Source organism: Doryrhamphus excisus, linkage group LG13, assembly GCF_037039965.1.
Source record: "Doryrhamphus excisus strain RoL-2023G ecotype Guam linkage group LG13, RoL_Dexc_Guam_v1.1, whole genome shotgun sequence".
NCBI classification, from domain to species: domain Eukaryota; kingdom Metazoa; phylum Chordata; class Actinopteri; order Syngnathiformes; family Syngnathidae; genus Doryrhamphus; species Doryrhamphus excisus.
The window spans coordinates 4,048,939-4,069,841 of NC_136369.1; the positions used below are offsets into that span (position 1 = coordinate 4,048,939).

Consider the following 20,903-nt stretch of genomic DNA (forward strand, 5'->3'; position numbering starts at 1 on the left):
CAAATCATGTTATTAACAGAGCCTTTTTGCATTGTTATGGATAAAATGTAAGAGTGACCGATAAAGATGTATCTACTGAATGTTGGCATTTCAACAAATGGAAAAGGCATTCATTTTCATGCTGGCATTTAATTCCTGAACTACCCCCACCCCCACCCCCACTCCCCAAACCTGCTTAAAGAAAAATAATACCAATCCATTCATGGAAAAGTATTTGCAACACCATGGTCAAATGATTTTGCATAGATTCATGAAAAATTCAGATTTGCATGGGAAAGGTTAATCCGCAGTCATTTAAGGTCTTAATACCTCTACCGCATTATTTCAAAAGAGAATTGAGGTTTTTGAACCATGACATGAGTTGGGCTAGACAGCATTACACACAATTGTCTGCAGTGTGGATGTGCTGCTTTAGGGCTTCATAATAAATAAATATACTTTACTATGGCTCGGATGCAGCCACTCAAACAATGACTATAACCACATACACACTCTTTATCACAGATTATTATTATGAAATTATTTGCTGTGTGTGCGCATGGTGTATTGCATGAAAACGTGTGTCTTCCATCCTTTTATCCTTGTTTTTCCAAGGGGTCTTAATTTAATTATTAATTCCATGTAGACAATGCAATAGCAACCATCATAAGTTGTTTCCCAGTAGCCAACAGTTGACAGTGTGGTCCGTATGTGGGTTTGTCGCCATAAGTATTTGATTTGAACAGATAAAGGTGTGTGTTCTTGTAGTCTCGTGTTAATGATGAGTGCAGACCCGTTTTTATATCTTTCATGCAATAGAGGAGGCTTTGTAATTCTGCCAGTATAGTATTTATGTTGTCCATTGAATAACTGGGCACTACAGTTGGCGCATTTTCTGGAAGATATGAGGAAATGACCAATCTTAGGGCCCTATAATTCTGGAATCACACATCGTGGAATTGGAGAATAAAAACATAATTTACTGTTAAATGCAGAATCTCATGGATATACTATGAATGAAATGTTGTCATCATGAGGAGAAGGAACGTTTGTGTGGCGGACAGCTCAATCTCACCACAAATACTAACCTGACCCCTCCTGAACTAAACATGTATGCATTTTGCAATGACCTCTGACATCATGGAAGTTCTGAGTGAAATCAGGATTTAAAAAAAAATATATATATAGTATATATATATATAAAAAAATTGCCAAATACATTTTTTGACCCAAAAAAAATTCTAATTTGGGATTCTGTGAATGCTGAATTGCAAATGCACGGGGATCCATCCATCCATTTTCTGTACCTCTGATCCTCACTAGGATTGTGAGTATGCTGGAGCCTATCCAAGCTGTCTTTGGGCGAGAGGCGGGGTACACTCTGGACTGGTCGCCAGCCAATCACAGGGCACATACGTATAGACAAACAACCATTCACACTCACATTCATACATATGGACAATTTGGAGTCGCCATTAAACCGAACATGTTTTTGGAATGTGGGAGGAAACCGGAGTACCCAATGTACAATGTGTTGTCACGTTTAAATAGTGAAGCCCACAAGATGACTTGATGACTTACTTGATGAGCTAGAGCGTCCATTCATGAAGACATTCAGGAACTTCTTGGAGAAATGCAGGTCAACGTCCGGCGTAGAGTCTCCAGACAGACAAGCCGTGGCCTCTCGTCTCACTCCGCCCAAGCGGGTGCAATCGTCCTCCTCATCCTCCTCCTCGTACTCTTCCCCGATGGCAGACTCATAGGGAGAGGAGACACAGTTGTCATAGACGGTGGCCGAGTCGCTGTCGTCGCTATAACCTTGGTAGCACTGCCGCAAACTAACAAGTTCTAGTTGCGCATGCTCATCTACCACCAGTGTGTATTTGACCGAGTCGTATGAGAGGCCGCTGGCGTCAGAACTCATGGAAGTTCGTAGAAAACCAGCTCTGCTGCTGCCGCCGTCCACCTTTCCTCCCACCTTCCTCATTCTTCCATCCATAATTATTCTGTCCACATCCTCATCCTCGCCGCAGTAGCTGTCATCTGTTGCGTCGACGTACTCTACTGATGAACCAGCTCTCAACATTGCCCCTGCACCGATTCCTGACGCCTTCAAACTGAGGTCCAGTGCTATGGAAGAATGAGCTGAGAGCGCCATGCTCGGTGGCGTAATGAGTGATTCGACACAGGAAGCGTAAGAAGGTGGGGGGATGTACACTTCTTCGTCTTCGTAAATAGAGGGGTTGGTCCGATCTGGTAGTGGCTGGTAAGGAGGTGGGCCTTCTGTATCAGAGCTAATAGACATGCGGCCCTGCTCAGTCTGCTGTGAAAGGAAAGGACGGTCCTGTGTGCAAGGAGGCTCCACGGGCTCAGAAGAGCGCTGTACTGGTGTTAGATAAATCTCCTCTGTGGGCTCCAGATGAGTGTCTGAGTGGTACTGGATCCTCTCCCGGTGGTGGCCACCTCCATCTACTTTTCCCGCTGGATAGAGAGGAGCTGGTTTGTAATTCTGGGGCGGCGGTGGCGGCGCAGGTGGCTTCTCCTGAAACTTTGGCCGCGTCACTGCCGCTGTTGTACCGCTTTGCGAACGTCCGCTTGTGTGTGTGTGCCTGCAGGGGGCGTCGGTGGAGGTTCCTCTGTCTTTGGTCTGTGCGCCACCACTCTGTACTTTGTCCTCGTCGCTCAGGCAGCTGTGCTCACGTGGAGGAGTCAGTTCGCCTAGAAGATAGGTAAAGACACACAGTAACACAAGGATGGACATGCCAACACAAATCAACAAGCCGACAAAAGCATGAGTTGATAAACATGACGCAGACATGACCGACAACAGAAGAGCATAAGCGTGAAGGGAGACATCACATGTCACCATAAAATGGAGGGACGAGAGAGGATGATCGAAAAGTATAAATGGTTAGGTAACATATGTCAGGATTATTCAGCTAAATCCCCATTACTCATCAAACTCAAAGTACGTCAAAGGGATGCTGATTGACAGGTTATGTCATAATCCAATGCCAAGAAGCACAGTCACAAGGATTTTACTGGGCATGGTACGCTGACATCAAGAGCCAAAAATGAGCAAATAACAGGTGATTGTTGTCATGGAGATGAACATTTAAGGGCAGAAAGGACAACGCTGAGGCATCACAGTTCAACTTCAGGTCTTCTTATATAGGATGTTACCAAAATTCCACTAAAGTAGGAACACATTCGCTAAGCACCAAAAGTCTAGGTTTTTAACGTCACATTGTGCATCATGTATTGCATTATTATTATGTATTTCCATAATGCCTCATATTAACTCACTAGCAAGATCTCAGTGTATAGACTGGTCTTATATCTCATCTCGTTTCATATTATCTACATACTGTATTGTATATAACTCTGGGAAAAACTGTTGATTTTGTTAATACTTGGGTTGTTTATATTGTTTATTTTTCTATATGTGTATTTTGTACAGCTTAACTGGTTCAGTACTCCCCACTGAGGGACGAATAAAGGCATATCTTATCTTATTATTATGATTATTGAAAACCATAGATTGGATTCATGCTATGACATTGTGTTCCTTTTTCTTGCCAGCTCATTTTCCTTTGAATGTGAACCACACATTTCACAAGGTAAATTAGATAAAAGCATCTGTCATCATGTCAGTAAACACGCCGTGTGAATAAAAATAGCAGTGTTGACTGTGTTAGAATTATAGTGCTATACATAGATGTGAGAGCTTCATGAGAAAAGTTCCTCTAGTCTGATTTTTGAAAATATTCAGGGATATTATCTGTCTGTTCTTGTTACTGAAGCCAATGCTGTCTCACATGATGTATGTGAGAGCTATAGCAATGACTTGGGACAGCTCACTCCTCGCTGAGCCCCAGGCTGACACACACACACACACACACACACACACACACACACAGTCGTTCAACAGCCTCATCTCGCTACACTTAACACTCAATGGAGGCTGAACCTTCAAAATACACAAATTAAAAACAGACTCAATCCACAAGAACTCACCTGTTTTGAGAGGTGAGGATGACCCCGAAACTTTCTCCTGCCATGTGTACTTCTTGCCAAATGAGTTGTTGTTTAGTGTGTCCTGTGGGAAAGGAGAGGTAGAGAACACACGAAGGAAGCGGTGAGAAAGGAAAATGAGCTTTGCATCCGGAGACTCCACTTGTTGTCCCTCTCTCACCAACACACACAAAGCTTTTTTTCTGGTAAATATGCACTGAATGAGTCTTTTGTCTGTGAGTAGTGGTGTGAATTTAAAGGGAACCAGACCTTTTCCCCACTGGGGACGTACACACATGCACCAGCAAACAGAGGGGATCTCTTAAAATTGTATTTATATTTGAAAATATGTTCCATTTCAGTACTATGATATGTACGTGACAGCTAACATGATCTGTCTGTCAATTGTAAAAAAAAAATTGTTTAAGTTGTTTTCCTTTATGGGCAAGTAAATTAATAAAAATAGCAATAAATATGAACACTACTACAATAAAATAAATATGATAATACTACTAATGTTTCAGAGACATCATCACAGGGGATTAAAATAAACATCTAAAAACTCATGTGATTAACAAGTTTTGTTGAAAATATAGTTACTTCCTCTGTCCACCCACCAATGATGCATGACTCAGTTCCCATTCTTGTGTACCAGGCGGAGACAGAGCTGTTGTCGTGGTAACAAGAGAAGTGGGAGCATCTTGGCATGGATACAAAAACAGTTGCTTGGGGGACATGACGTATACAGTTTGTGTATTAAGATACATAATATAGTACAAGAACACTAAACCTGAACACGTTATTTAGAATAAATGTAAGAGCGCCTTGCAAGCAAAGACAAACATACTTATAAGTGTGTTACAACCAGATGGGAGATTAGCAGGACTCAGCATTAATCCAGATATCATGTTCGACTTTCTGTCTAGTGCATTTACTCAAACAGCCTTAGAGAGGGCAAACAGCAAGATGAAACCTGCCAGGCATGTTTGAGTTAAACAGGAATTTTGCAAATGTTTCTTCACTAGGGTAATGACATTTACCAGCGCCAGACATAATACTCATTTCCAAAATATTGCGATGCAAAATGCCACTGCGGTCATGATCTCCTTTGTTATTCAACCAAATAAGTCTGCCAAATGATTCAGAGTTGAATGTCCAGTTTATATTTTTATTCATTCACTGACCTGGAAACAGTCACCCAGTTCCCAGCATGTCTCACTGCAACTCTGTGGCTGAAAAATACTACCACGCTCATTTTTATCTTACGTAATCACTTCAGCTAAAGCGCTTCTTCAACATGGGTTCCTGGATTTGTTTCCATAGTTAAGCTACAATTAATGGATATTATAACTTGAATAAATGAGTTACACCTGTATACATGAATTAATGTAATAAAAAACTGTAAGATGGTGTAAATTTTCCCACATGATATTGCTGAATAACAAACCAAAATATTACAATTACATCACACGGCTGCAAAATGAAATGAAAAACAGATGGGAAATTAGTATTTTACATCAGAAATGTAAAATAAAATAAAATAGATAAAATCTACCAATAAAAATAAATATTTATATAAATAATTTTGTGGCCAAACAAGAAGTTCAACACCGTCACGTGTATCCGTTGTATCCACGCCGTCGCCACTGTGCTGCAACAATGAAATCCCATCAGTGAAACGCTTGTTCCAGACGGCTGACGGATTAAACAACGCTGCGGTAAGATGCTCACAATTTTTACAATTGCCACCCATCGTATTTTAAACCGCCTATGTTGTATAGGTTGTGTGGAAAAGTTACTTGTTTGTTTGCGCCATGAACTCCTATTGCGGAAATGTGATTTCTCATTTACTTGTTTGTTGATTTATTAATATGACCAAGTGACCAGTGGCGTCCTTGGCGTCAACTTTTTGTTGTGTTACCTTGATTTCGGCTGCTATATTTTTGAAATAATTGTCTCTTTTTATTATATGTTTCACGGTTGCAAACCCCTGAACCCCTGAGACTCAAGGAACTCTCAGCCCCCATCAAAGTATTATTTTCTTTCTTAAAAAATAAACAAAAAAAACAGCAACTTCAGTAAATGTTGTGGTTTTGTGTTTATTAAATAATTTTTTACTGGCTGTTTAATTCTTGTGTTTTGTTCCACTTACCCCTATTCTAAAAATATATCATATAATACACTTAGAGTTCTTTGTTTGCCTGCTTCGTGCACACCAGTTAGACACACTTAAAAGTTTTTTCTTATGCATACAGTGAAATGGCATTTTATGTAAAAATATCTCGAAAAATAACCACCAGGTACACTATGTACGTACAATGTCAATTTAAGAAATAAAAATGCTTGATTATCTATAAAAGTAAACCAACTTGTCATTCATTATTTAGTTTCATTAATTTTTTTTTACTATTTTTTTATTGTGAATTTATTATTGTTTTTTTAATCAATGTTGATGATGTTTTTTCCGATTACTTGATTAATGGAAATATTAAACAACAATAACTAAACAACCGCAACAGAGATCATTTGTAATTTAACAAGAAAAAGCCATAATTTTTCAAGAATAACATTGTTTATAATAACATCATATTATTATGAGACAAACTACCATAATTTTAATAGAATTATTATTACGGAAAAAAGGGATTTTTTTCATGATTCATGATATGAGACTCAAAACAAAATTAAGTTAAAAAATCGTATACATACAAATATTATGAGAACAATGACAAAATTATAAGAGAAAATAAATCAATTTTACAAGAATAAAGTCGTAATACTGTATGAGGAGGAAAAATAATGTACTTTTAGCAGCATAGTATTAAATTAGTATTATTAGTTAAATTAAAGAAAATAATATTTGGTACTATTTTTTCTATGCATTTCCGAGTTAAGTGTCCAGGAGGTCAAAGTAAAAATACAGGAGACGGGATGTCAAGCAATTATTCCCTTTATAGTTTCTAGTCCTGACAGCTCGAACAAAGACAGGATACTCAGAACAATCGTACAGCAGCATCGCCAGTCATTTTTCTACCTCAGGGAATGTGGACAGACTTAGGCGTTGACAAATGTAGCACAGTGGATCATGTTGACAGCCTGGAGGAGTGGGTGTACAATCAGCCACTAGATATACACATCATCATGTAGGCCTTCCATAGGGGCATGAATAAAGTATGACTAAATGTCACAAATACCCTGTAAATATATATGTATATATGTATATAAATATATATATAGGGGTGGAGCCAAACACGAATACGGAATTCAGCACGAATAATGACTTTTTCACAAATAATTAGTTTGAACAAATATTTTTAAACAATATTTGTATTCGGGTAAAATTAAAATATATCAAAAAGCTGTGTTTCTTTGTGATAACGCAGTGCATGCCCAGATCAACCAAAGGTGGCGTTTCCTTTCGAGCATTGCAAGCATGTAAACAGCGGAGCAGCGCTTAGGGTGAGAGGGGGAAGCAGCACTTGGGAGAGGGCAGAAAGTCTATAAATAAGTAAATCAGCCCCTCTGTGACATCACAAAGAAACAGTCTTAGCACGCCTTTTCAAACCGAGCGTTTTCAGCCATCCCAAACTTCTCTCAGGGCTCACTTCCAAATACGCAAAGCTCATTATCTGAAACTTTGGCATCGTTTAACACAAGAATACAACATTATGACTACATTTATAGGTCAGAAAAGTGGAAAAAGCATAATAGGCCCAATTTAAGCAATGAGGGTGCACATTGCTACAGGCTGAGAGAATATTTATTCGATGGTTTGCTCACAATGGGCCACTAATACCATATGACATTTATTAGTGCATTGTAAATCAGTGCATTCCAATTTACACGCTATCCAGCAGACTTTATTTAAAGAAATCAGCTATAGGACCTCTTTGCTGGCTAACACTGTGGATGAGACGTGTAGGAGCGATGACGCCTGATAAAATTACCAGCCTTTTGAACTATTCTTGGAACACCTGAAAGTGAAAACTTGCACTCCCAATTGTCAGTCCATCCCTGTGCACAAGTGACCCTTTGACTAACTCACAATCTGGCCACTGTTAAGATCCATTCCCGAATGACAAATAACCTGAGTCACATACACTCAAACAGGCATGTACTGTATATTATAATGTACCCCCAATATCATAACACCATGCACTGTAATGATAGATATCATAACACAAGCTCCCAACACATTTCCACATCAAACACCACATCACGAGTAACAGTACCAGAAAATAACACAAACACAAGCAGGAATAAATCTTGACAAAGGATTGTTGTTCAGCCCAATGAACACAGCCTCTCAAACAAAATCCAAAGAAAATGGATTCCAAACAAATATGACCATCCGTCCAATGCTTGAAGTTGAACACTAACTCATCTTCACAAAAGCTGTGTGTGTGTGTGTGTGTGTGTGTGTGTATAAGATTAATCTACACTCTACCTGTGTGCGTGGCACAATTGGAAAGAGGTTAAGGGTTGTAGGTCTCTTGGGTCGGTAGGTATCCATGGTAACCGGTATTGTCGGGTCCTTGGTGACCAGCGGAGGTGCGATGGAGGCCTCTTTGTCACCGCGGTAACCGTCAGCACCGTCAATGAGGTCCAAATGTAGCATTTCAGCCTGGAGCTGACCAACGGCGCCAAGCTCTGCCCTCCCCGGCCTGCTATTGGTCCCTCGTCTCACATGGCCCTGCAGGGATTGGAAGATACATCCTGTCAGTTGTAGCCAAGATAGAGAAACAGAGAGCGCGATGGAGAGATAGAGACTGCGTGGATGAGATGAGGAGACTGAAGCGGCCAATTAGAAGCTTCTCTCGCTGTAGCTTGCAGCACTCTCACTGTCAGTACTGAGCAGCTTAGAGCCCAAAGACAGCTGAGGATATTCTATGGTCAGGATGGACTCCACCCTTCCTCTTCTCTACTAATCAGTGTCCAGCAGCACAGCTCTGCTTTATTTTCTTCAACATACACAGATGGGGCATGCTGATGCTCCTCACTTAGGTGCCAGTTGCTACCCAGCACTTTTAAGCCCTGATCATATTAGCTTGTTGGCAGTTAAGGATGTACTGTATCAGTCCCTCCACACAGACTATATTTACTATTACTACGCTATACTATATACTATAACAAATATACAAACATACTATAACAAGGGTGAAACAGTAAGTATTTTGTGTAAGTCATGGAGGAAAGTGCTTTAACCAAACAAAAAAATGTTTTTCTACTTACTCAAGTAATTGAAAAAAAATGTCAGTGGAATACTTGATTAGTAAAATATTCGATAGCTGCAGCCCAAGTAACTTGTATGCATGTTCAAATAAAATTAAACCATGACCAAACATGAACATATATTATATAATAATATATAATAAATCTATATTGATAATAATGCTGACAGTATCTTCCCATGTTTTGATGATTTAACAAACATTATGATTATAATATTATAACGTGGGCTGCACAGCGGCCAAGTGGTTTGGACACAGGTCTCACATTTAGGAGACTCTCTGTGTGGAGTTTGCATGTTCTCCCCGTGCATGCGTGGGTTTTCTCCGGGTACTCCGGTTTCCTCCCACATTCCAAAAACATGCTAGGTTAATTGGTGAATCCAAATTATCCATAGGTATGAATGTGAGTATGAAGGCTTGTTTGTCTATGTGTGCCCTGTGCCCAATATTGTTTGCCCCCTATGTTGCTGGTGACCAGTCCAGGGTGTACCCCGCCTCTTGTCCGAGAACAGCTGGGATAGGCTCCAGCACCCCCGGGACCTACGTGAGGATAAGCAGTAGAAAATGAATGAATGAATATTATAATTATTATGATGATAACTTATTAAGTCGGCGCATTGATATCACATAGACCAGGAGCTTATGCTACTCGCTGTGTAACTGTTGCATACTATGTAATTTTATTTATATCCATCCAATTTCTATGCTGCTTATCCTCACGAGGGTCGCAGGGGTATGCTGGAGCCTATACCAGCTGACTTTGGGCAAGAGGCAGGGTACACCCTGGACTGGTTTCCAGCCAATCGCAGGGCACATATAGACAAACAACCATTCACACTCACATTAAATCCTATGGAGTTGCCAATTAACCTAACATGCATGTTTTCTTTTTGGAATGTAGGAGGAAACCGGAGTACCTGGAGAAAACCCATGGATGCATGGGGAGAACATGCAAACTCTACAAAAAGATGAGGAGAATCGAACCCAGGTTTTCCCGATATCCACTTGGCCACCATATGGCCATTTTATTTAAATGTATGCAATATATAACAATATAACAATGATTGCTTCTGTAAAACTGGAACCGGTTTAAAGGGCTCATTTTCTTACCTTTCAACAATTTCAAAGTGAACATCAATATCTGCTAATTGAACAGGCTTCTGCTCTTGTGTTTTATGGCCTCTATTTACAACTGGCCCCTTTAAAAGAGCACCGCTCTGTTGCTAGGAGACAAGTGACGATGAAGAGGTGGAAAAGAAACACATGCTGCCGGCGCCCTGACGACACAGCAATACTGTGATGCTCAGGGCTCATCCAATCACAGAAGCTGAAAAAGGGGAAATCTCACAATCACCCTGGGTTGCTATGACACAGTCTAAACCCATGACTCACAAATAAAATAAAATAAAGAAATAGATGTGGTTAAAAACATACTTTCCATTTTATGAATATAGACTTTTCAGCCGTCTTGTATAGATTGAAGCAGGAAATCATTTTATTTCAGTAACTTGGTCACATAACATCAATGATTAAACACCCATAGTGCATGATAAGCATAAACAAACACCATCTCAGTGAAGGATGCTTAATAGCATCAGAAACACACGGGACTTGTCTGATTTGGTTTATATTTATGAGGCGGCATCCTCTCGGTTACCATGAGTGGGTGAGATGACGCGAGCTGTATCCATGGGGGCAGTGTGCACCACCACTCGGTGTGTTTGCAGCTCAGACACATACAGAAGGGGAATGCACAGTAGTTACAATTGCATGTAAAATACATTCAATTGAGCTTCTATTTGTTTCTATCATCAGGTAATGTAATTGGCCATTACACTGAAATCCGTCCCATCCTATCACAACAAAGAACTTTAATCAAATCAATTGATTCCTTGCTCACCGACACCCACACACAGAAACACTAATTCATGTTGTCACTTCATACCGAGGACCAACATCATCCTTATATTGCACTGTGAGCCTGAGCAACTCCACATTAACCCTGCATGACGGTGACCACATGGACACTAATTCACATTGATACATAGATTGGCTTTCACTGTGCATCCATGAGGGAGGCCACTTTGTTGTGCTGTTTGTTCTACTTAAGCTGAATTATGCAAAAATTATTCAAATAACTTACACGAAAATGTGACTATTAATCTACTAAAGCAGACCCATCCCGTTTGGGTTGCTGAATGGTCCCTCTGTGGTGCAGTCCATTATTGACAAGACAAGCCGCTTCCTGAAGCCCTTTGGGAGGATGAGCTCAATGATGAGGTCACCACTGTGGGCCAATGCGTCTACACTGAGAGGTCTCTACTCAGGTCACAACTCCTTTCACTCCCAGGATCCTGAAACTGTACCAGTCCTTCATGTATTATTAAAAAAGCCTGGGCCTTCAATTGTTGTTAGAATGCTGAAATATGACTGGAAGAAGCAGAACACCTGTCTCAGCCAGGGATATTGATTCACTTGTACTCAGCCTGATGTTTTATGACTAATCAATTTATGTGTATGCTCTCTGCACCTCTTGATCGACCTGAGAATCACTTGGTTGCAGGGCAACTTCCTTTCTGTATCCTGAATTTCAGATGGCATAAAAGTAGAGTAGCAAAAAAGAACACTATTCTGTTAGTAAGACACTTTTTCCAGCTATGTTACATCATATTGTGCTCATACGGCACCACTCAGGGGATGCAAAAGCTAAGGTATTTGTCATTGTTGCTGCTATCCTACAAAGATAACCAGATGCACCTGCAGTGTGATCACCTGAACCCTAACTAACTTGACTAAGCTAAATCATGTCTGAACACATTTCTTCATTTCAAATGTAATGACTCATGTATATTTTTTGTGACACCTGTGGGTTGGATACTTTGTAAACAGATAATGTACATATGTCACATACAACATGAAGTATGCATAATGTTTACTATCACAAGTACAAATGGCACCATTGCAGACATAATCAGTAACGGTGCCTCATATCTCTGCTAAATAAATACTTACTACCGCTACCATCGAAATTGACAAAAAATGCAATATAATAACTCATAATAACGTAAACACGTTTCTCCGTCACTGTCCACACCAACAATACACAACTTCCTCACTATGACCACCAGATTAAGATTATTGTCAACATTGAGGATGTCCCAATGCCGAATTGATATCATATATCGGGCTGATTTTAGGAAAAAGACAATGTCAGATTATAATCGACTGAATCTCAGATACTGGCACTCGGATACAAGCAGTCGAATCCAGACTCTGCCCCGGCACGTCACAGCGACCGTATATGCGTGATCACCATGTGATGACAACAACAGTGTTTGCTAACATGCTAAATAGGAGCAGGAGTGATGTCAGCCATGTGACAGTAAAAAGACATTGCAGGTGAGTACAAAACTTGTCATGCCAATCACAGGGCACATATAGACAAACAACCATTCACACTCACATTCATACCTATGGACAATTTGGAGTCGCCAATTAACCTAGCATGTTTTTGGAATGTGGGAGGAAACCGGAGTACCCGGGGAAAACCCACGCAATGCACGAGGAGAACATGCAACCTCCACACAGAGATGGCAGAGGGTGGAATCGAACCCTGGTCTCCTAGCTGTGAGGTCTGCGCGCTAAACACTAGACTGTCATGCCGCATGAGAAGTTCAATGTTTAATTTTTTTTTTTTTTTAAATAACACAATTAACGGAATAAAATAATTAAAATATCTTTCTTCTGTCCTACTAAAAATATGTAAAATTCACTCTCGATGTCTCATTTCAGTCGCAAAATGGGACCATAAGACATACGTGCAGATGGCAACATGTCAAGGCCGGCAAATTATTCAGTTCATTTTCATATATTGTGCAATTAACTTATTTATTGATTATCATCCCTGGCCTACGCTACACTTCATTTTGCCCAACCCAGACCTACCTAGTCACTGGCCTCCAGAATAAGATGGTAGTAAGAAAAAAATACCCATGCAAAGTGACTGTGACTGACTCTCATTTTTGCATTGTCATCATCATCCTCTTAAGCAAAAGAAATGAAAAGTGAATATAACCCAAATGCTCATCTGCTAGCATAAATGACTCAGGGGCAGAAAAAGCCTTCAACCCTCTAGTTGCCTTGGTTACAGGAGCAGAAATGGGTTGTATAGCTGGTGGAGGAGGAGGTGATGATGGGTTCAGAGGGAACAGAGCTGCAGAGATCTGACAGCATAATACATTCACCTCTGTGTATTCTCTCTGTCCCTCTCGCTCTCCAACATTATTTTTTTGATGTGCAGGAGTGGCTCATGGAGCCCAAAGCCTGCACTGGCATCCTTCAGTGAAATAATGAACAAACCATAAACTTCTAAGCATTAATTATTAAGTTGGACAGGATGCAGTGCGGGTTACATATGCTCATCACACACACTTCACTTTTTACCAGATGTCTCTTTTACAGTCAGTCAATCAGGTTTCATTGCCCCTGGCATCTTTCTGCTACTGGCAAAACAACTCAGCAAGGAACATCACATCCCTCGACTGAGCTCAGATTTGGACTGAATATGCAACTTAACTGTAGCGTTTTTATATTGTGCGTAAAAATAAACATGGGCAGTGAAAATGGGCATAATGTACAACAAAAGCTTCTGGTGGAGGAGGAGGTGAGGGTGGATTCAGAGAGAACAGAGCTGTTGAGATCTGACAGCATAATACATTCATCTCTGTGTATTCTCTCGGATAATGAGGTTTGCGCATTTGGTAGTGGGCACTGAAAGAAGTTTTGGATGGGTTAAAACCTTCGGTTTCAGAGGGAATTGTAAAACTGTTCCTTTGTGATGTCACTGAGGAACAGGCTTCCTTATGGGCGTGGCTGTAGGCGCGATACACTCTCTGCCCTCCCCCAAGCTCTGCTTCCCCCGCCCTCCGCCAAGCTCTGCTTCTCTGTTCACAGGGCAAGCTCAGACAGAAGTTATTGGAGCAAGATAGCAATATACAAGGGACTGTTTTTGTGACCATGAACGTGAAATATGTTGCAAACTGTTGCTGCGGTTTGAGAGAACCATGGTACTCACTGTCTACAACACGGTAGTCCCGCAAAAATATATATAATCGCTACATTCCCACTACCAATGTTGTGCCCAATCTGCAGCTCGAAAACGCGGCGCCCTCATGTCCCGCTTCTGAGGTCCACAGCACCCACGGTGCCTCTGAGTGTGTCCGACAATGACTATTCCCGCAGGCGAGGTTGGAGGAGCACCACCGGTGACTATTCTTTGAGTTCATACATGCTAAGTCAGGGGTCTCCAACCAGTAGCTAACGAGCTACCAGTAGAAATAAAGCCAGTAAAAATAATACAACCAAACAATACACACATTTTTACACACAGCATGACCAACAATATTGTTTGGCTTTTCTAATAAACCTCTGTGAGTCAGGTCGCTCATCCAATAAAAGAGCCAGTAAAAGTCCATCCAACAAAAAAAAACTTTTCAGGTAGGACTAATCATTTGACATTGTTATAGATAAATTTGTGGTGTGACTTAGAATATTGTACTTTTTTTTAAACACACTCTCGTCAACATATTAACAATTTATTGATGAACCCTAGAAATAAGTGTAAGTGGTTACAATGACACTTCCCATGCAATCTCCCTGCACCAGGACACAGCAGTCCAGTCACAGTGAGGGCGAACTACTGCGGTTGCTACAGAACATAAGTACGATTTTATCCGGTCTTCCAAATACAGTAGATCGACAGCCGATCACGATCTGATCTTTAGAATTGGGACATCCCCAGTAAAAATGTGCTGATCTTACCTTTACATCCGGGGCATTGCAGTTAAGGCTCATTCCACGCTCATCTGTGATCTCTGTAATTTCTGACAGGTCATCATCTTCAAACTCACCCAGGCTGATGTCATGGGTCAACCTGGTTAGGGTAAAAATAAAAGGAAAAGGGAATAGATTAGAGGAAAATGATTATTTTTCTCCAACAAACCAATGAACTAAGGCTGCAACTAATGATCAGTGGAATAGTTGATTAGGCCCTAGACCAGGGGTGGGCAAACTTTTTGACTCGCGGGCCGAGGGGGGGGGGGGCGACTATATATTTTACACGTAACAGTCCACCTGGTATTATTGTATCTGTAAAATTGTCATGCAATCTGCTATTATTATTTATTATTTTATATTTATATTTAAATATTTTAAAAATAATAAAATATTATAATAATTACAATAAAATTAAAATAATAAATATTATATTATTATTATGTAAAATATGCAAATATAACAATAATATTATATATAATTAATATAATAATTATAATAATCATAATGTTCTAATAATAATAATAATAATAATAATAATAATAATAATAATAATAATTATTATTATTATTATTATTATTATTATTATTATGTGCTTGTGTCCCTTTTGTCAGGAGCACTTTGTAAACAACAGACCATGTCAAAAAACGAAATTGATAAAACCATCAAAAGGTTGGCTCAGGCCATGATGCCAGGTTGTATGTTGAGTTTAAATGAAATACTTTGGAAAGATTGGGCGGGCCGTATTCAAACACTTGGCGGGCCAGATGTGGCCCCCGGGCCGTAGTTTGCCCACCCCTGCCCTAGACAGACCAAATCAAGATGAACCAAGCACAAGCACTCATGTATAACTAAGGAAATTATATATTTATATATTTATATATTTATAGATTTATAGATTTATAGATTTATAGATTTATAGATTTATAGATTTATAGATTTTAGGCTGAAATCAGAGGATATTTACATTTTTCAAACATTTTCAAACTACAGGATCAAACATAATCCCATCTGGAGAACACATTAGGACTTCAACCCCTTACCCTCACAGGGTCACGGGCGTGCTGGAGCCTATCCCAGCTGTCTTCGGGCGAGAGGCGGGGTAAACCCTGGACTGGTCGCCAGCCAATTACAGGGCACAAATAGACAAACAACCATTCACACTCACGTTCATACCTACGGACAAATTGGAGTAGTCAATTAATTAGCATGCATGTTTTTGGAATGTGGGAACCCGTATCCGGAGAAAACCCACATGCGCATGAGGAGAACATGCAAACTCCACACAGATGCCCAAGGGTGGAAAAACTCGGTACAATGGGACTTTATAAGGCATATCTACTATGGAGATATGTGGAAGTAGGATAGAGAAAAAGTTGTAATAGTTGTTGCTCAGCTTACTATAACTCAAGTGAATGTCACCGTCTCAAAAGAATGACAATGCATGTAACATACAGTAGCAATGATCATCTACCGACACCTCGTGTCAGAAGATGCACATGGGATTCAAGCAGCCTGAGTAGAAACATCTGTTTACATTTATATTGAGGCCTTGAAGGGGGAGGAAGAGAAGTTGCCATGTTATGGAATGGGAAATGGGAGAAGAGAAGAAAAAGGACACTGAAATAATTTGCATCCAGTAATCACCAAAGCCCAAGGGATCAAAACACAAACAGTTTAGACAAACAGTTCTAAATATAAATCTAAATAAATCTAAATGATATAGATACTGCTTTATCTAAAAACTATGGTGGTAATAAATGTATTTAATTCATTGTGTTATTTTTTGTGTGTAATTAACACATCATTATGGCAAGCCACAGCTCTCCATTATGACGAAAGATGGCACAGTGTAGCTCTCCACAGTCCCTCATAGACATTCTTTTCACTTTATTCTGACCTGAACACATCAACAGCAGTTCAATTCCAACACCATATTTGCATCTCAGACTCCAAACAAACACGTCTGTAGTCCATTAATCATTGCAACGACACTCCCACACTGTCATTAGACAGACCGTGAGATGCATTCACGGACATGCCACATTTTGTAACTCTTGATGCGGACGTACTGTCCAGTTTGCTGCATTTAAGAATGCTCGGAAATCCCAGAAAATTCACTCAAAACATGAGAATTGAATGTAAACAATGTTGTGTCTTTGAATGCAACTCCTAATTGCTCATAATAACACGGTTCAAGTCTTATTCAAATATTCTGCTATTAAAAAAGCCAGGTAAATAGATTTTCAGGCATGTGTGCCATCTCTTCATTTGATTTTAATTTTCAGGTCATTAGGTGCTGTTATAATGTATAATGCTTTATCCATTTGCTTTTCTTGCAAAACAATAAAGAAAAAATGGGCATATATCAGACACAGTGTGACATGATGATTAATCATGATTAATTCATTTGAAAACTGTGATCAATTTGATTAAAAATGACAGCCTGATTAAAAGGTTCTACTTATTTACTTCCTGATTTTTTCTCTTTTTTTTCCTCTTTTTAGTCCGGTGCATTATATATGTTGTTTAATGTATGTATGTTTAATTTTAAGCTTCAAACTTATTTTGGTTCAGTGGTATGGCCACACTAGATCACCTATAGACTAAGGTGGACCAGTTCAGACACCAATATGGACTTTAACATGGACTTAACTTTTAACTAGGACTGCAGCTCACAATTATTTTAATAATCGATTAATCAGTCTTTTTTTTTAATTAATTGATGGACCGGATTTTAGAAAGCCACCGATTTTTAATATTCACCTTTATTCAGAAATTGAAGATTTGAACTGACAGAGCAAATAAGAGCAAACACTAAGTAGCCGTCAGGAATAACATGAAGAAAAAAAACCTTCCTACACACAATCTAATATCTAGGAGTGACCAACTGTAAAGATTTTCATTACCAGCAATTAAGAGACCGGGTTTGCCTTTCTAGACACATTTGCTGTGTGTACTGCAAACACACAGCATCTCACATAACACGGTAGTCTCCTTAGTGATCAATGCAAGATCAATGGAGTGGGTTGTACATGTCCACTTTGTCATGACATCCATACCATTGCATTGTACATTTAGACATTTGGCTGAAGATCAACCATCTATAACAGCATTTACAGCCATACCCCAAGAAAACGCTTAACATTTTGTGGCTATAATTCAGGACAAAGGTACATACAAATCATAACTCGATGGCAGATAAGGGCAATTGCAAGTTATTCTCATAACCAGTATAAAATTGCCTTTGTCATTCTGGATTCGGGCCAAAATAACACTCTCTTGCGTTCATGGGAACATCTGTTTGTGTCAGGGGTGAAAGTTTTTGCAGTGTTCACTACTTCATATTATCCATCAACCAAGCAAGTGAGACAAATACAGTGCTCAAAAAAATAAAGGAAAGGAAAATAAAGAACACTAAAATAACACATCCTAGATCTGAATGAATGAAATATTCTTATTAAATACTTTTTCTGTTCTACTGTTCTTTACATTGTACAAAATTACTCAAAATTGCACAAATATTATTATTATTATTATTATTATTATGGGTCTGTTGCTCTCATTGTCTATTCCATTAAGTAAAATAATTCCATCATAAAGCGAAAGCTAGCCTCCCACATGGCTAAAATAATGTTAACGTTAAGCTAATTGTTTTTATGTTAGGTTTACCTTGTCTTGGGGATTTGTGGCATGCGAGTGCCACTTTGCAGTAGATGCACGTCAGACAAATGCTCCCACACTTTTGACATTTTCTATCTATTTTTGATTTTGTTTTCCTACAATTGCTTCCCTCTGCATGTTACAATACCTCAAACCGGAAAAAAATCCCATGTATGGCTGTCACGATGGTTGATAATTGTGCAATTAATTATCAACCAATATTCAAGAATTTCAACCATTTGACTTTTAACAGAAGATATTTTTCAAAGACCATTGTGTCATTATGTGTCGCATTTGAGCTACTAGCTGGTACTCAAGTGTAGTGTACCTGAGTGAGCCATACTATACTTTATGAGCTACAAATCGCAGAGGGCCACCAGCTCAAAAACCATTCCGAGTCGTGGTAACATGCAGAATATTAACTGACTACTATGTGTATGTGAGCTCTAACCATGTGCTTTTCACTCATTTACAAAAACCACAAAAAATAGCAAAGCATGCTGGGAAAACGGAAAATACTAGCACCGACACTACACTTTATACGTACGTAGATTTGTCTGTTAAGAAAAAAACCTATCCACAGACCCAGTTATGTAGTGTATTGTTATTGAGACGATTGTAATGCTGGCCTGTGTCGGTTTAGGAGACCATTCAACAATTATTGTGACCACAAATGTATCACTGTTATAATATTATTGCGATATTCCTATACGGAAAATATGCCATCCATTCCACCTTAGTCCTTTTTGCCATTGCAAACATGTCTCAATTGTTAATTTCTTTTAATTTCTATTACTTTTTCATAGAAAAAGTACAAACCATCATCCCTACTGATTTGCATGTTTGGGTTTAAACATAAAAACATTGATTATCATTAATTATCAACCTGATATAGAAGCATCTTTGGCTCCATCTGTCCCTCCATTTTCTATATTGCTGTTCACATTAGATCATGGGTGAGAGCTGGAGGCTATCCCAGCGGATGTTGGCGAGAGGTGTGGTACACCCTGGAGTCTTCACCATTCAATCACTGGTTAGATATAGACAAACAAAACAAACATTCACACCTATTGACAATATAGAGTACCCAATTAAACTGCTCCAACTTACATTTGAACATGAATCTCCTGACTGAACAGACCGAGTAACCCCTAATGGTTGGTTATGTAAATGATAAAACCAGAGCATATACTTCATATTGGCAACTTAAAAAAAATGTCTACAACCAAGAGGACCCAGAGCAGCTGACATAGCTCACGTTTACTTCTAATGAGTCTTCTGCAGTACGGTCTCTCAAGGGTTGATTTTAATATTTAATTTGCTGTTCAGTCATTTTAGACCTATTCTAAGAGGGCATAATCTTTCTCCCACGATAGCACGACCATTCATTTCAATTTGTGTTCGTCATATAGACACTGTATAGTATTTGCACTGACCCAAATGGTGAAAAAGGTGTTTGCCGTCATTTTGTTATTTTATTCCCAAACTACTGCCTGGATTCTGAATTTATATCTTTAGAGCAGGGGTCTCAACCTGCAGCCCATGGGCCATTTGCGATCCGCCGCATAATATTTTGCGGCCCACCATGTAACAGTAATGTAACAGTAATTATTTGTAATTGTAACAGTAATTATTTGGGAAATAATTAACAACCCTAAACATATAACTTTACAAACCAGGTACCACAGTGCATGATGGGAGTTGGCATCCCTCCAGATTAGGGTTTTGACAAAATATCTATATATCAAACTATCACAATATTAAACCCTACTATGGATTATGGATACCTATAACTGTGTATCGTCATATTATTATTAGTAAAATAAAAAATCTAAAAAAGCCACTGAACTATCATCGTTACTTTTATACTTACTTTTATATGATGGCATACTTATATATGCCATCATAAATTAAGGATTACGATTCATTCCGATGAATATGTCACTACTTCCATACTACACTAAATACTTATTGTATATATGCTTGTACTATATACAGTTGATTGGTGTTTTCTGAATGAGTTTAAGATAGCAAACGCTACCTCCAGTGGCTCTCAGGTACATTGAGTTTGAGACCGCTGCTCTATTGGTGTCATATATAGACATCAACAATTAAGAAACCTGACAACAGATGCAAAACCCGCAGTTAGAGTTCCACAATGACAGAGAGTATCAACACTGCAGG

At 39.2% G+C, this 20,903-nt stretch overlaps 1 protein-coding gene across 2 annotated transcripts in view; it reads right to left on the bottom strand.

The window, feature by feature from the left end:
• Window positions 1-20,903, bottom strand: part of mapk8ip1b (mitogen-activated protein kinase 8 interacting protein 1b) — a 38,685-nt gene that overhangs the window by 10,908 nt on the left and 6,874 nt on the right. For both annotated transcript variants that reach the window (XM_058089509.2, XM_058089510.2), the window contains exons 2-5: window positions 15,045-15,156; window positions 8,441-8,686; window positions 3,997-4,078; window positions 1,561-2,697 (exon numbers count right to left, since the gene is read on the bottom strand). In XM_058089509.2, the coding sequence (XP_057945492.2) occupies window positions 1,561-2,697; window positions 3,997-4,078; window positions 8,441-8,686; window positions 15,045-15,156 (1,577 nt within the window). The remainder of the gene's footprint in view (window positions 1-1,560; window positions 2,698-3,996; window positions 4,079-8,440; window positions 8,687-15,044; window positions 15,157-20,903) is intronic.